At 40.1% G+C, this 18,215-nt stretch overlaps 1 protein-coding gene across 3 annotated transcripts in view; it reads right to left on the bottom strand.

Annotated features, from left to right (window-relative positions):
* Positions 1–18,215, bottom strand: part of LOC134345564 (folliculin-interacting protein 2-like) — an 86,182-nt gene that overhangs the window by 63,388 nt on the left and 4,579 nt on the right. The window contains exons 1-2 of one of the 3 annotated variants that reach the window (XM_063046411.1): positions 2,776–2,835; positions 2,544–2,640 (exon numbers count right to left, since the gene is read on the bottom strand). The exons of the other annotated variants lie outside the window; for them this stretch is intronic. Coding sequence (XP_062902481.1) covers positions 2,544–2,569 — 26 coding nt within the window. The 5' untranslated portion in view covers positions 2,570–2,640; positions 2,776–2,835. Of the gene's footprint in view, positions 1–2,543; positions 2,641–2,775; positions 2,836–18,215 lie in introns of those variants that run through there. 3 annotated transcript variants of the gene reach the window in all.

Here is an 18,215-nt window from a genome sequence, read left to right as displayed (position 1 = left end):
ACATGCATACAAACAGGTTAAAATGATTAAGATTACTTAATCATTTTAACTTACTTGTATGCATGGATTTCTCAATTTGTGAAGACTACATACTTCAACACAGTTCCTATTATCTTTAAATTTAGTCAACATGATTTATTCAAATCAAGTTTATTGTCATTTAACTATATTCATGTATATAACATATATAACCATATAATGCATACAGAAACTACGCAATGTTTCTTCGAACCAGGGTGTAAAGCACAATATCACACACAGCACACGACAACTTAGCAAGGATAAAATTTACAGATCAATCACACAAATAACAAACTAACGTGCATTAATATCAAATATTGTTACAGAACAGATTAACCAATGACACTTTGATTACGATGTGGTAGGGAGTTCATAAGCCTAATGGCCTGGGGGAAGAAACTGTTTCTCACCCTGACCAGTCTTGTTTTTATGCATTGTAGTCTACTGCCTGATGGTGGAAAGTCAAAGGGGATACTGAATGGATGGGTGGGATCCTTGATAACACTAAGGGCCCTGCTTGTACAGCGCTGATACATGTCCCCAATGGATGGTCGAGAGAGCCCTATGATCCTCTCAGCTGTTCTCACCGCCCGTTGTAGGGACTTCTGATTTGATGCTTGACTACTCCCATACCAGGTGGAGATTCAACTTGAAATACTAATTAAGGTACCAAAAGAATACATGGCTTCTATCAGTCATCCAGCCAATATCAACTCTATGCTCCCATCATTCTATTAAGGCCAAAAGTTTGAAGGGTGTGAGACATCAATGAGCAATAGTCCCTGGCTGATGACCCTGCAACTGACCCAAGGGCCACCTTGGAGGTACAGCAGGCAGCAACGCCAATCAGGAAACATCTTCCTGTAAATCTCGCTTGGCAAGTTTTTCAAATGTATTTAATTACTACTGGAAATATGCCATGCATTGAATCAACCACAACTGCTTACGAACTCAATGCACACAAAAACAGCAAATATAATCTAGTTTAAAAATCTTATCCACAGTTAATAAATGTGGAAAAAAATGGAAATAGAGATAGCATAGTCACTACTTCACTGTAGTAACTGCTTTACCAATGTACAATTGTCCAGGTAGGAAGGAGTCAACAAACTATGCCTTATTTGGCATACATAATGATTATACTTCAGAATACTTTCCCCATGGCTACGCTGCCTGAAAATGGAAAAAGAGACAAGAGGCCAAGGCTAAAGGCACTTGAAGTTATCTGTCAAAAAAACCTTGTGATGATCAAGTTTGGAGATCAAAATCTATTAGAAAGTGGAGAACAAATGGCAGGGATCTCAGGCGTCAATACAAAGAAAGACCTTGGGGTACAAGTTTATAGCTCCTTGAAAGCAGTGACAAAGGTGGGTAGGGTAGTGAAAAAGGCATTTGGTATGCTCATGCTCATAGGCTGAGGCAGAAAGTACAAGAGAAGGAATGTTATGGTGCAGTAGCACAAAACATTGACATTGGTTAGACTGCACTTAACAGCATTGTGCACAGCTCTGGTCGTCATACCACAGGAAGTAAGAAATAGATTGCTAAAGAGATTCACCAGAATGTTGTTGGAATGGACAGCTGTAGTCATCAGAAGAAAAGACACACACTTTTTTGTTTAACTCCAGCTTCAGCAAAGCCCTGGACCTTACAATTCACCTACTGCCACAACACACCCACTGCAGACATAATTTCACTGACGTTCCACTCTGCTTTGGAGCACCTAGACATCACCAAAACATCAGGCTGCTGTTTATCAATTACAGCTCAGCATTCAATACCAACATCCTCTCAGCACTAATGACCAAGTTTTGAAACCTGGGCCTCAACACCTCCCTAAATCCTCAACTTCATCAGGAGACCACCATCAGTATGGATTGGTTACAACATCTTGACAATACAAGAGCAAGTCAAAGATACGTGTTTAGCCCATTGCTCTACTCTCTCTACTCATTACTGTGTGGGCACTCAAACAACAACTATAAATTTGTCGATAACACCACAGTCATAAAATCTCAGATAGTGATAAGGAGGCACACAGGCATGAGATAGATCAGCTGTTTGAGTGGTGTCAGAACAATAAATTTGCACTCACTCAATGTCAGCAAGAAACTGATTGTAGGAAAGGGAAGTTGGAAGGCAGCGTTCATCGTGACGGGCCTTCACCACCCAGGACATGCACTCTTCTCTTTGCTGCCATCAGGAAAGTGGTACAGGAGCCTGAAGATCTATACTCAATGACTCATAAGCCATCAGATTTCAGAACAGTCCATGAACTCATGACCACTACCTCGTTATTTTTGAACCATTTTGAAATTTATATTAATTTCTGTCTCTGCACTGCACTGCTGCCCAAAAACAAATTTCACACAAGACAATGGTAATAAACTAATGATTGTCAAGCTTTCTTAGGAAGACATGTCTGAATAAGGTCATTTTTTTAAAAAAAAACTCCAAGGAATGGACACAAAAGGACCTGTAAATGCAATGCGACCCCAAAATAAAAAATTCGTTTCGCTTACCTTAGATACTGCCTAACATCCAGCATTTTCTGTCAGAATCTAGTATCTGCAGTTTGGTTCTGATATTCAAATTCTGAATTATTCCCTACACAATCATCTTTTCAGCCCAATAAAATGAAACAAACAAAACACGTTTAAGCCAAAGAGAATGGAAGAGATGGTAATTTGTAAGTTTTCTTTTAAAAAAGATGCAAAATACATTTTAAATAAAAATCCACTAAGCATACAAAACCTGCAACTGCCATATGTATCAATGATAACCAAATTACATAACAGACGAACCATTTCTAACCAAGCACTTCATTAGTTAAACCAGTTGAGTGTGACACTTGTGTCATGAGTTAATAGCTTATCACATCATCACATGATACCTTGTGCTCCTTCAGAAACAAGCTTTTATGAACTAGCTCTGCAAGGTTGTTCAAACATTGGCTACAATAGTCTAAATGCTATCATGTGAGTGGCTGTCATCTGACAGTTCTTGGCAGCCTTGCTGATCTCCGCAGGTCACACAGAAAGCAAATATATGGAAGCTTTCAAAAAAAAATGTAAATCTACAGTGCAACTGACATGAAGCTACTGAAATAGAATATGCTGAAAAAGAATTACTGAAAACTGCAAACGAAAACCACCTTTAGAAACTTCAAAAAGGAACACAGCATGTTGCCTTGTTCTTCAAAAACAGGAAAAATGTGTGTTTTCTATTCATCAAAAGAAAAGCACTCAGGCATTTGTAAGGTCTTACATTTGGTAAGTTCTGAAAGCACATCAGTTGCACACAAAAAAGGTAAGAAGATACACAATCCACATTTCTGGAACAACTTCTTCCCCTTCCCTCCATCTGATTTCTGAATGAACAATAAACCCATGAATACTTAATCAGTATTTTATCCACATTTTGTACTACTTATATGCTTGCAGTAATTTATAGTTTTATTATTATGTATTGCAATGTACTGCTGCCACAAAACAAATTTCATGACATATGCAGATGATATTAAACTTGATTCTGATTAATCTTCATGTTCTGGTACTGACAGCAAAATAACAAGAGCACAATTAGATGACAAGACAAGGGCAACTAGGTAAAATTACTGCTGTAAGACAGTTCAAGAACTTGGCCTCCAAATATGCAAACATCATTTGAAGCTCCAAGACCAATTCTGGGATATTCATGGTTTTGAAGTGGAGGCACTGGAGGTCAAATAAACGCTCCTGTCCAGTAAATTAAGTCCATCCCATCAAGTAGCTTGTTTGCAAGCGTGATGCACTGAGTTATTGAAGCATACAAAGAGAATAGGTTTCAATGAATATCTTCATAATCTTTGTTTTCATGTTAAGTATGAAACCCATCTGTATTTCAAACTGCCAACACTCCATAAAAACAATAAAGGTCCACAATGAACCCTTCCCAAAAAAAAACAAAAAAGACCACTTCCCATACTTTAAGAGCCACCTTTCAGTACAAAAGATACCAACAATGAACTTTACTATTGCCTTTAGTGCACCTACCCAACCCTTAACTATCTGGGAGATAGAGTAATTGACAATCAACAGCTCAAACCTGGCACAAATCTTAAACATTTATTAAACAGTTGTGAACTCTGTATGCTTCTAAAAAATGAGGACAACTCTGAAGATGTTTGAGGTAGTTGAAAGTCAATCATTTCAGCCACGGGACATTTCTGCAGAAGTTCTTAGGTAGCATTCTAGACTCAACATTGTCAGATCCTTCAAATACGAGATCAGAAGTAGGGAGGTTCACTGATGATAGCACCATTTGCACTCCTTACATTACACAACAGTCCACATGCAAATGCAGCAGGATCGAGACAAGGGAAGACAACGGCACCTACTTTACTTGCATCTTCAGAAATAGCTCTATTTCTATCTTTAATATCCTCTTTTTAATATCTTCCTTTTCAGGGTTCTTTTGAAGACTGACCTGGTTCTGACTCACGCTAACTTTGGTTCTTTGCGGGAATGGGATCCACTCTTGGGGTCTCACAATCAGCCGTTTCTCGATATGCCAAGGACGCGGTGTGGAAGACTAGCGCACCTTCAGGGTACCAGATTTTCGTGGCTCTGGAGGCAGGTGGACTCAAATTTGGTGTCAACGTTTGGTGCATAGTGGAAGACAGATCGAAAGCAGCAAGCTGGCTGCATGACCAGAGACCCAAGTTCTTTGGGCACAGAGCTCAGAAAAAGCGACAACATATTTTCAACACCATAAATCTGTGAGTTGTTTGGTTATGTCTCCCCTCTCACTGTGAAATGGGTTCACCTCTTTTTCCTTTATTAGATGGAGGGGGGGGAGAGGGGGACCATGGCATGACGAGTAGTGCAAGTCTGTATCTTTATTGATGCTTTGCTACACACTGGAGTGCTTGGTGGGAGTGCCTTTGCTTTGCTGCTGCTTATGCGTGGGAGGGGTGAGCTGGGGGGGGCTTTGGGGGTTGTAAAATTTAACTATCATTCATTCTTTGGGACACTCCTTTAGCTTTTGTGGATGTTTGCAAAGAAAAAGAATTTCAGGATGTATATTGTCCTGACGAAGGGTCTCGGCCTGAAACGTCGACTGCGCCTCTTCCTATAGATGCTGCTTGGCCTGCTGCGTTCACCAGCAACTTTGATGTATGTTGTCAGGATGTATATTGTATACATTTCTCTGACATTAAATATATCTATTGAACAATATGCTGGCCTGGGCTGATAGAACATTCACACCACAGTAGTGCTGAGCAACCATGAAACCCCAGCAAAGAGAAAATCCAGTTATCACCGTCTGCCATTTGATGGCATTACCATCACCCAATCTCTCATCATCCGGTCACGTTAGGAGTGCAACTTTGCACTTGAGTGGATGAGTAGCTTTAACAAAACTGAATGACATACTGTCACACATCCTTCTGGGCGGAGCTGCCAAGTTTTGAAACCCTTAATTCTATCCTCTTCTGTTATTGTCACTTTTGTCACATTCCTATTTGCATTCTAGTTACTGCCATATTGTTCTGTTGTACACCCCTCTGTTGTTTTACACACAACTTGCTATTACCATGTACATTGCTTACAGGAGGAAATCCAATACACACTGGCGTATATGACAATAAACTAATCCGAATCTACAGCAGTCCACCTGACAGCCACTCCATCCATCCAAGGATAGTAGCAGCAGGTTGCACTAACTAAGTATACAGCAGTGGCTCAACAAGACCCCTTAGGAGGCACCATCAAAGCCAGTTACAAGGACAATGGCCAGCAAAAGCATGGATCACCATCCTGAACTTGCTTTCCAAGCCACATACCATCCCAACTCCATCAGGTAGACGGTACAGTTAGTGCATTAGGCTGCTTTGTCCTGTTAGCAACACATCACAAAGCAGCTCAATGCACTAACTGCTGCATGAATTCTCAGACTTATTGCCTTTGGTCAATTCGCTGCTCATCTCTCGTTCCCAGTATGAAATGAGGACTGTTGGACATGAAGCCCACTGAAGTTCCCAGCATTTTCTTATATTGTAATTAGTGAGATCAACATAACTGCGGTCACATTGTTATACCTACTGTTCAAATCCCAAAATATCATTGTACTTAATGAAGGAGACTCAGTAAGCTGTTATTAATGCATCCCCCGGCCTCACAACAGTGGAAAGGCACCATTCAGATGACGACTTTTGAATAGTTGCATTTTGCAGTACAGTGGATTCCTGTTAATTCAGCCATCTGTTAATTAGGTCAGCCGTTTATTTGGAACAACTCTGAAAGAACAAAAATCTAATGGAGAAAATCATCCAGATTCCCTCTGTTTATTTGGGACAATATGCTGCTTAAATGGGACAAGTGACTGCTGCCAAACAGCCTCTCACTAGCGTCAGTTGTCTGCACTTGTGTGGCTGTTAGACACTACTTCAACAAGTTAGGAACTAGGAAGAATTAAGGTACCAACCAACAATCTTGAATGCGACCCTGAAAATGAAGATTTGGAAGAATCAAAAGTCAAAAACATCGGATGAAGGCAGTTCATTATCTGCACTCGGTGATTTTGTTCATTTACAGTCAATCAAAAGAACACGGTAATGTTCACTGGGTGAATTCCTCCTTCGCTAAATATTAGGAACCAATGCAGTTTAAAGCACTGTAGAAGTATTAGCAGTATTCCAGCTTGTTCTGCATTTCATTTAAATATTAATTTGTTAATCAGTTAAACTGCAGTTTGTCTTTTTTTAAAAAATATCTTTTTAACTACTTCCATGAAACTTCAGCTCACTGGGGCAGCCACTTAATTGGGCAAAATCTGGTCCCAACACGTCCCAATTAACTGGAATCCACTTTATTTCATTTCTCACCTGAAGCTGCTTAATGTCAAATCAATAACATAATATGGCAAAGCACAATTGAGAACAGCTGTATTATGCTGCCCTCCAAAGAAAGGACAGCAATAAAAAAGTGGCTCTCTATTTTGGATTAAGCGGATCATGTATAGCAACAGAAATATCGTCATGCAAAATACATTAAGACAGATTTCCTTTCACCGCTCAGGAAAATCAAAAGAGAAAGGAAATAATCTTAATTGAGACATACAAGTTAAAAACTATTGTTTCAAACAGGGGTTCCGGACCATTTTTATGCCATGAACCTTTACCATTAACTGAGGGGTCTGTGGACCCCAGTTTGGGTATCCCCGACAAAGGCTCCTGTATACGGTAATGTCCACCATTACTCTTAGTTACATCTGAAAACAGCAGTCATATCACCCTTTCCATATGATGTATTTTAATTGTGCTCTTTTAAGCTCAAAACTGTTACAAAAAAACATAAGTCAACATTCAAGCTCAGAACTACCCCCACAGTACAAAGTCATCAACTGCGCCTATAAGCAAACACATGATGCTCTTGCACCCTGGCACAGCTCAAATCAGAAGACAACTGCTAATCACAAAATTAAGCAAGTATGACAGGTCACATTTGGAGTTTAACTTGGTTGACAGAGGAGAAAAGCTGCCAGGACATGTTGCAATAGACACAACAGAACAAGTTATTTAAAAAATATTTTGAATAACAAAAAAAGAATTAATCAAGGGATTGAAATGTGCTCCACATCTTTTTCAATTAATCTTAAGTGACAAGGTTTTGGCAGAAACTTGAATTTAAAGTTTGGCTGAAACTCATAAGTTTTTAAAAAAAATATGCAAAATTCAGTCTCCCTTGGCAACACACATCAAAGTTGCTGGTGAACGCAGCAGGCCGAGACCCTTCGTCAGGGCTAACTGAAGGAAGAGTGAGTAAGGGATTTGAAAGTTGGAGGGGGAGGGGGAGATCCAAAATGATAGGAGAAGACAGGAGGGGGAGGGATAGAGCCGAGAGCTGGACAGGTGATAGGCAAAAGGGGATACGAGAGGATCATGGGACAGGAGGTCCGGGAAGAAAGACAAGGAGGGGGGGGACCCAGAGGATGGGCAAGAGGTATATTCAGAGGGACAGAGGGAGAAAAAGGAGAGTGAGAGAAAAAATGTATGCATAAAAATGAGTAACAGATGGGGTACGAGGGGGAGGTGGGGCCTTAGCGGAAGTTAGAGAAGTCGATGTTCATGCCATCAGGTTGGAGGCTACCCAGACGGAATACAAGGTGTTGTTCCTCTAACCTGACTGTGGCTTCATCTTTACAGTAGAGGAGGCCGTGGATAGACATGTCAGAATGGGAATGGGATATGGAATTAAAATGTGTGGCCACTGGGAGATCCTGCTTTCTCTGGCGGGCAGAGCGTAGATGTTCAGCAAAGCGGTCTCCCAGTCTGCGTCGGGTCTCGCCAATATATAAAAGGCCACATCGGGAGCACCGGACGCAGTATATCACCCCAGTCGACTCACAGGTGAAGTGTTGCCTCACCTGGAAGGACTGTTTGGGGCCCTGAATGGTGGTAAGGGAGGAAGTGTAAGGGCATGTGTAGCACTTGTTCCGCTTACACGGATAAGTGCCAGGAGGGAGATCAGTGGGGAGGGATGGGGGGGATGAATGGACAGGGGAGTTGTGTAGGGAGCGATCCCTGCGTAATGCGGGGGGGGGGGGAAGGAAAGATGTGCTTAGTGGTGGGATCCCGTTGGAGGTGGCGGAAGTTACGGAGAATAATATGTTGGACCCGGAGGCTGGTGGAGTGGTAGGTGAGGACCAGGGGAACCCTATTCCTAGTGGGGTGGCGGGAGGATGGAGTGAGAGCAGATGTACGTGAAATAGGAGACATGCGTTTAAGAGCAGAGTTGATAGTGGAGGAAGGGAAGCCCCTTTCTTTAAAAAAGGAAGACATCTCCCTCGTCCCAGAATGAAAAGCCTCATCCTGAGAGCAGATGCGGCTGAGACGGAGGAATTGCGAGAAGGGGATGGCGTTTTTGCAAGAGACAGGGTGAGAAGAGGAATAGTCCAGATAGCTGTGAGAGTCAGTAGGCTTATAGTAGACATCAGTGGATAAGCTGTCTCCAGAGACAGAGACAGAAAGATCTAGAAAGGGGAGGGAGGTGTCGGAAATGGACCAGGTAAACTTGAGGACAGGGTGAAAGTTGGAGGCAAAGTTAATAAAGTCAACGAGTTCTGCCCTCCTGGCACTTATCCGTGTAAGCGGAACAAGTGCTACACATGCCCTTACACTTCCTTCCTTACCACCATTCAGGGCCCCAAACAGTCCTTCCAGGTGAGGCAACACTTCACTTGTGAGTCAACTGGGGTGATATACTGCGTCCGGTGCTCCCGATGTGGCCTTTTATATATTGGCGAGACCCGACGCAGACTGGGAGACCGCTTTGCTGAACATCTACGCTCTGTCCGCCAGAGAAAGCAGGATCTCCCAGTGGCCACACATTTTAATTCCACATCCCATTCCCATTCTGACATGTCTATTCACGGCCTCCTCTACTGTAAAGATGAAGCCACACTCAGGTTGGAGGAACAACACCTTATGGGTAGCCTCCAACCTGATGGCATGAACATCGACTTCTCTAACTTCCGCTAAGGCCCCACCTCCCCCCGTACCCCATCTGTTACTCATTTTTATGCATACGTTCTTTCTCTCATTCTCCTTTTTCTCCCTCTGTCCCTCTGAATATACCTCTTGCCCATCCTCTGGGTCCCCCCCCCTCTCCTTGTCTTTCTTCCCGGACCTCCTGTCCCATGATCCTCTCGTATCCCCTTTTGCCTATCACCTGTCCAGCTCTTGGCTCTATCCCTCCCCCTCCTGTCTTCTCCTATCATTTTGGATCTCTCCCTCCCCCTCCAACTTTCAAATCCCTTACTCACTCTTCCTTCAGTTAGTCCTGACGAAGAGTCTCGGCCTGAAACGTCGACTGCACCTCTTCCTATAGATGCTGCTTGGCCTGCTGCGTTCACCAGCAACTTTGATGTGTGTTGCTTGAATTTCCAGCATCTGCAGAATTCCTGTTGTCTCCCTTGGCAGTTAGGAGGGAATTAAATCAAAAATATTTTTCTTATTTTACATCTCAATTTTTAAAAAAGATAGCATAGATCCAAAGAAACTTTGGCATAAAATAGCAGCAAAAGCAAAGGCAACAGGAGTTGTCCATTAGATTCCCAATGTGTGCCTGCATCTTGCCAGTTTTATGCATATAAACACTATGCCCATCTACACGTCGCCATCTTTACAGCCTACACCCAGGGACAGTGCATTGTATGGGGCCCAAACAAACTCAGAGCAAAAATAAAAATGTCAGACCCACATCCATTCTTCATGTGGGAAGCATGCAAGGACATACCTCCTGCTTCTCATATGATAGGAAAACCACTGAAGCAGTTTTTGAAGGCACTTTTTAATAGCCATATTTACCCCATCATGCACAAAAATATACCTTAGTGTGACAAATGCAATAAACCATGACAATCAATCTAAAGAATCTATCAGCAAACAGCCTTTACAAAATTTGGTTCCACTGTGTGACGAATAAATTGAACACAAATCTAATTAGGCATTGCTTGGTGAACTCATCGCATTGTTCCTTTTTGTACTGAGTTTGGTAGGATTACAAATTGTGTATAGAAACATTAAATATACATAAACTTCATCATCCACAAGCAACATTTCAATTTAAAGTTTCAGAGAAGTTGCAGATGTTAATAATATGTGGAGAGGGGAAGAAAAAGAGGCTTTGGGAATTTGCTGCAGAGAAAAGCAAAATTATTACTGATAATTTACATAACTGACCAGTTACAAAAACAGAAAGCAAGTTAGCTGTAATATTTGAGTTCAATAAGAGGCTGAGAAGCTCCAAGTACCCCAAAAGAAGCAATGTGTTCCTCCAGCTTCTGGTGGGTCTCATCGAAACAAAACAGGTCAGGGCTGCTTCCCACATACGAGTATTAGTGACTGGGTAGGCTTGCAAGGAGAGATGAGATCAGAGTCTGGGCTCGATACACTGATTCACATTTGCCAGTTGGTTGGAGTGGCTGACTCTAACGTCGGAGTAGCGTGGAGAATTAAAATGAACTGATCTTGTTGTAATGTTACTTTTCTTCTCTCTACTTTTATTGTCCAAAGCATTGGACGTTTCCAGAAATACAACCTGTATGTCATAGTTCACAATGTCCCTTTGTTATCTTCTGTAACTGCTCTCGTTCATTTATCAATCAGATGCTTCATCAGCAGCAACTCTGGCCTCACCCAAAAGATAGTCACCGTATCCTGTCCCTGCCTCTTCTATTCCCTCTGTGACCTAAACTATCATTTTCTCACTTCAACCAACACACATCAAAGTTGCTGGTGAATGCAGCAGGCTAGGCAGCATCTCTAGGAAGAGGTACAGCTGATGTTTCAGGCCGAGACCCTCAGTCAGTTCTCACTTCCCCCATTTTGACAAAAGACCTTCAGCCAGAAATTGTTTCTCTTTCCCCAGGTGTTGCCTGACCTCAGTGTTTTTCATTTATACTTCTGGTTCCAAAAGAACTACTTTAACCTCAGTTCATAACTTAATGGCTTCGATTATAACTTTGGACTCAAACCAAACACTTCCCACTGACATATCAGTACATTACTGAGAGGTATATTAAACTAAACTTTTCAGTGGACAACTTTTCATGGTCTATTTTGGGCCTTAAACATTTTCTTATGGATTATCAAATAACATGCAATAGATAACACATGAGTTAACACAAATTAATACAGAGCCCAGTTATGATAACGACTTGCAGTACTGGATCAGGACTTCCAAAGTCAAGAGAATGGAACTATGAAACAGCTATTCCACTTTAAAAACTCTCCCACACAGGTTTCTGTCATCATTGGATACAAATGACAACCAATCAATCAATGGAGATTTTGAATACACCCCAGATATTGGCTTCACAACACTGAAAACATGATATGCAAGTATATAAATTGCTTAGGGGAAAGAGTGCAACAAGTTCACCTGCCAAACATTTCAATGCACTTGCACATGATTAAAATTAAACTGTGCCTTAAAGTCCTATAAGCACAGAAGTGTAAATTTCTCCAGAGAGCCAGCCCCTCCAATCAATCTGCATATGTCAATCAGTGCATTGAGCCTCGATTGTGATTTTATCTCTCCTTCCATACCTACAAGTTATATGACCTTATTGCTAAATAAGCTTTATACACTTTCACCGACTTCACAATGAAGTTACCATCCAGAGCAACTGAGATACAGCGGCTGACAGAATGCTGCAAGCACAACAACTTGTGTCTCAACATGGATAAGATTAAAGAGGTGATTGTGGACTTTAGGAAGGTACAGGCTGACCATTCCTCAATTGTGCAAACACGCCTCCTCGGCCAAGAGGGTTAGGAGCACCAAGTTTCTGGGAGTGCATATAACGACAATCTCATTTGGTTCCTTACCACCACCTCTTTAGCCAAGAAAGCACAGCAACACTCCACTACATGAGAGATTGAAGCAAGAGAGGCTGCCTCCCCTCTTCCAATGTAACCAATTTTTACAGGAGCACCACTGAGTGTCCTAACCATCTACATCATCTTCCTGGAAGGGGAATTGCAAAGCATCTGACCCCAAAGCCCTATGAATGATGCAAAGACTGCTGAGAGGATCTTATTGTTCACCCATCTGAGATATTTATCAAGAGCACCACATACACAGGGCCCTTAGCATTGTCAATGATCCCTCCCATCCATCCCACAATCTCTTTGACTCCTATCATCAGGCAGGAGGTACCATAGCATTAAGATAAGAACTGTTAGGATGGGAAACAGCTTACCCAAGGCTATGAGACGACTGAACTCCCTGCCACCACCCAGGTCTCATCATGCATGAAGCGCCAGTAGCATTTTACAGTTTACTTTTTAAACTTATTAACTTATTTTAAGCAAGTCACACAAGAAAGCTGATAAATAATGGGAAGTTTGTCTTACAAGGTTGGCCAAGTTAAGCTAGTAGCTGTTGGAATTTATAAGTGTGAGAGAGATCTTGAGGGTCTCAACAGACTGAATGCAAAAAGGATGTTTTCACTTGTGAAGACATCTAGAATTATGGCATATTGTTTAAAAATAAGGATTGCACACTTGGCGACAGAGAGGGTGCATAATTTTCTGAGGGCTGAGTGTCTTTGGAACTCTTTTCCTTTTAAGTGCATAAGAAGCAGTCTAAATATTTTAACACACAAGAAGTTATGCAAGGGGATGAGGGGTTACCAGTGCTGAAAATCCAGCCATTCATTGTGGATTACAGGCAAGAGGCCAAATGACCTGCTCTGAACTCATGGACATTGATCGTTCCCCGTTTTAGAGCCATCTGTACCATCTTAAATTTCATATTAGATCCCAGTTTCTACATTTATAATGGAAAAGTCCGAGACTGCACGAGGGTGCAATTACAGTTCCAAATCAGAATCAGGTTTTTTTAAAATCACTGACAAACATCGTGAAATTTGTTGCTTGCGGCAGCAATACAATACATAACAATTACAAGGCTCTCCTCCGTTATGTCCTGTTTAAGTTAAGAGAAATAAGAAGTCGGACATTTGAAACATCCTTTAAATTTGAGCAAATCTGGCGACCTTTTAGCCAATATTTTCATTTAATTTGATTTATTAGTCTTTCAATCTTTTTTCCCCCCAAAGTTTTAGATTTGATCAGAAAGTCTTTTTCTTTTTTGGTCTTATCCTCAAAATGGACTGCCCAGTCCCCTTTTTTTGTTTTTTTTAAATGTATAGTGCAGTGGGGTTTTTTTCTCTTCATTTAAAACTCTCTTTTCATAAACTGATAAGAGGAGAATTGCTGTTTTCAGTTTTTTAAAATCTATTTTATACTAGTTTAACAATATCTATGATTTTGACAATGTCTATCTTAATCTTGGTTTGTATTATTACTGATAATATATTTAAGATAATTATGTTCCTTTTAAATAAAGAAAGAAAAATTACAATATTAAAAAATAAAAAGAGTGAGAGAGCAAAATAGTGACGTACTCTCCACCGACTCAATAAAAAAAATAACCATAAGGCAATGCAAACACTGAAAAATATTCATACAAAGCCAGGCTATGGTAAGAATATGTGGGAGTTGGGTATAGTGAAGAGCAAAGGTTGTTTTGAGAATTATAGGAAATGTGTGTGGTTACCATCGACGTTCTTCCAGCAACCCACGTCCATTCTAAATGTTGATTATTTTTCTTGCCCCAAGACTCATTACTTCTCATCAAAATGGAATGGTAACAAAAAAAAATTAAGAACAAACTAGAAAAAAATGAATGCAGATTCATCTGGATATGAATACAGACTCCAGCTGAACACCCACATACTGACAAGTGTCAGAGATGCTGCCTGACCTGCTGAGTTCCTCCAGCATGTTGTGTGTATTGCCATAGTTCTCCTTGCACATCTCTGATGGTGGTTTCACTATGCCATTTCTCTCAGTCTCTACCTTATCCGTGATCCACCTCTGCCTTCATGCTATGGTTCAACTAAATTCTGGAAGTGAACCCTTCATCTTCAAGGGCATCTTCGGATGCAAGCCAACTGATCACAGTTGCACCAGAAGAAGCCTGGATAGGTCAAGTGTTCACTTCTAAAATTCAGCAGAGATTCCATTATCCCGCTTTGAGCTGAGTTCACTCCACTATATAGCACCTCTCTGACTTTGCTCTGCAGAAATGCTCAAGTAAATTTTTCAGCAGCAAAATTTGATGGCTACATGAAAAAAGAAATCCTTGTAGCAGTTGAGGCACATAAATCTACATGATTGAGCAAGCGTTTTAAATGTCACTTGCTTTTTCTTTCTAGTTTAAAGAAATAGGATTGAACACCATTTTGGATTATAAAAAACACAGATTTTATAGATAAAAACTGAGGTGCCAATAGCATTGACTCTCTGAAGAAGAAAAAAAGGCTCACTGAGAAGTTTAGGAACTTCTGGTCTAGACCTAGACCATACCCTTCACACATTCTCTTCATTCCACCTTCGAAGCATGTGATGCAATCTAATCCAAGCACCAGCTAAATAAAGCAGTTATGTTACCAGGCATATTATTGGTCTCTGCAATGCATACAGAGAACAATTACCAACTGCCACACAGTCTAATGGCTGTGTTCACCTCACAAACTGCCAGGAAATGCTAACTTTAAAATCAGCCACATTATGCATGTATGATAGATTCAGATATATTCTAAATGAAACTCAAGTGAGTAAATAATTTCATGAATGAAATACTTCAATTTCTGATAGAAGAGTAGAATTAAATTTCTTCTGAAACAGAACTGAATGGTTGAGTTATTAGTTATTAAATTTTCTGTCAACATTAACTAGATTTTGCATTATAGTATTTACTATATGGTGTAATTAATTTTGTATTCTAATGCTTGTGTTAATCACAATGAGGTTCAGAAAGGCATTAAATTCCCAAGGAGAATTATGCCATCCTAGAATGTCCCATTGTAAATGTGCTCAAACATGTAAAACTAGATAATTTTATGACATGACATATTTACCTGTCTGCATGGACTAGGGAGACAAGGTACACTGCATTAGAAGATAACACTCCCTATAAAGCATTTTTTCCCCCGAAGTGGTGCCCAGTAACAGACAATTACAGACCTACTCTTACAGTTTCTACAGTAAATCTGCTGGTGCAAATGTATCCAATTCTGTATCAATTGTTAATTTGCAAATTTATAAAGTTTCAGTAATGAACTGCATCTGTGGTACAAGACAAAGATTTATACAGAAATATGGCTGATAACATGCTGCACCAAACCTCTAATACAAATACTTGCCATGAAGTGTAGCATTGGATTTTCAAGTGATATTTAAAATGGTATTACTTACATCCTTCGTATGAGTAAAAATCTTTACGTTATGTCTGTGTCTAAACGTGCAATTTATCATATTTTATAATAAATATTACATACAACAGGATAGTCAATATAACATAGAAATACAAGCAATCATTAAATGTCTCCAGTGTGTTTGCATTTAAGCACTCAGAATTCTCTTCCATTGTACGCTTCAGAAACCAGCTTGTTTCACTGAGGTTTAAAAAGTTCCAATGAGATTTTATATATATACTTAATATTATTAACAATTTAGAGATAGATGAAAATTGTCTTCTCAGTAATGAACAAATATTTAAATCAGCAAGGCAAACTAAAAGTAAGATCACCTTACCTGCATTCCTGCCTACAAGTGTGAATGGTCACATCTAGTACATTTCAGACTGAGTTCGATAAATATCAAATACTATTGAGAGAATTCAAATTCCAGATAGCTGCTATGTTCGGGAATACATCTACTTTCTGAGATAGTTAATTGCTTTAAAATTACTCAATTGCCCACCTTCAATATTGTCCAATAACAATCACCAGAATCCTAAATGGCCCAACCACAAACACCACAGCTAGGTACTGTACAGACAATGCGTCAAGTTCTGATTCTTGAGCCTTTTTATCTTCTAAAGAATACTACTCTTCCTGCTGATATGAATTCTAGCATCATCCAGAATGATGCCCCTAATCAGAAACATAACCATTCCACCATCATCAACATCGATTTCTTCCAGCTCCTGTTTACATCATAAGATGAGTGGCAAAAACTGGAAGTTTCCCTGAAAGACTCCCAAACCTATGAATTCTCCCACCAAAAGGCTCAAAGGACAACAGGCACATGGGCTGTTTTCTGCTTCGTGGAGATCGCTTTCACTTGGCTACAAATCATTCCTTAATTGTCACTGGAGCGAAACTGTATAGGACTCCTCACCAAACAACACATACATAGGAATACCTAACTGTAATGGTTCAAAATGATACCTCACTGCCACCATTTTATTGTCCATTAGGTATGTGGAATAAATAATGGCTTGTAAATCACCATGAGTAAACAAAGTCAAAATATAGAAAACGGCATTTCCTGGTCAAGGTTGAGTGCATTGTCATATACACAAGTAAATATATGCACAGGTTCAATGAGAAACACACTGGCACATTGCATCATATAAACAGCATTCGCAAGAAAGACTAATTAAAAATTACACCTCCCCCCCCACACACAATTAGATCAAAAGCCACTGTGATATTACAAAGGTATGAAACGTGACAAATTGATGAATCTTTCATTTTTCCACACACACATAGAAATTACAGTTCGAACAACACCATGCCAATTCAGCATAGTGACACAGTAAAATTGACCTGTAAAGTTAGTTCAGAATTCTTCAAGTGGTAAAGTCACAAGCTGAACTTCTGTAGAGCTCCATGCCAATAAGGCTAATCTTTTGTCTGGGAAATAAAAACATTCCAGAAGAGAATCAATCACGTTATGAATACATATGGAGAGAACACAAAATCAAGTGACTTCTCAGAAGTTGAGTGAAACTCCTCTGCTAGCTGTTAAAGACCATAAAGGAAAGCAAAACTGAGAAAAGATCTATACTGACATTACCCACGTGACGCGTGCAAAATGAGGTACTATTTTCTGAAGGATTCAAAAAAGGGAAAAAAATCCAGTTATACAGTGTATTTAACAACTTCAGATTCCCCCAGAAGTAATCCATGAGAGTATTAGTTATTCTAGGCTCAACAAAACCCCATAAACAACCACAGTAATAACCAAAAAAATCTGTATTAGATGAGACAAATTCACCAAGACATCAGAGATATGCCTAAATAGCTTCCCACTATTTCTATGATGCAGAGCTTTGAGTGATCAGAAAGTTACTTTCTCCGGCCTTTCTGTTTTCCTCTCCTAGCTATTGCTACCCCAATACAAATGTCAGATGAATCCGAGAACCAGGCTCAGCTGTCCTGTAAGCTACAACCAAGCTATACTAAAAGCAGATTCATGCTGTTATTAATCATACTGGAGATTGCTTTCAGTAACCCTGAGCTATGCAAACACATTTGTCATGATATTATTCCACCAGCATTAGCAAGGCAAAATGCATTCATCTTACACTGCAAATGAAGTACTGACAGGACAATAATTTTTTTTAAAAGTTCAATATTCCATACTTGGGTTTGTTTGCCCATTATTTCTGTGAATTGACCAAAGGAACATGACGTATTATTAACAGAGAAAGGGAAGATACCTCAAATTATCTGAACTGCTCATGCCCCTGGTGCAAATTGAAAAGCTCACTGGAAACAAAATATAATGAATGGGTTTTCAGAATCTCTGGGCACTATTTGTTAACATTAAACAATCCTCATAATTG

The sequence above is a fragment of the Mobula hypostoma genome, chromosome 4, assembly GCF_963921235.1.
Source record: "Mobula hypostoma chromosome 4, sMobHyp1.1, whole genome shotgun sequence".
Lineage (NCBI taxonomy): Eukaryota > Metazoa > Chordata > Chondrichthyes > Myliobatiformes > Myliobatidae > Mobula > Mobula hypostoma.
The sequence above is the reverse complement of the archived record's forward strand: the minus strand, read 5'-3'. Positions and strand labels throughout refer to the sequence as shown.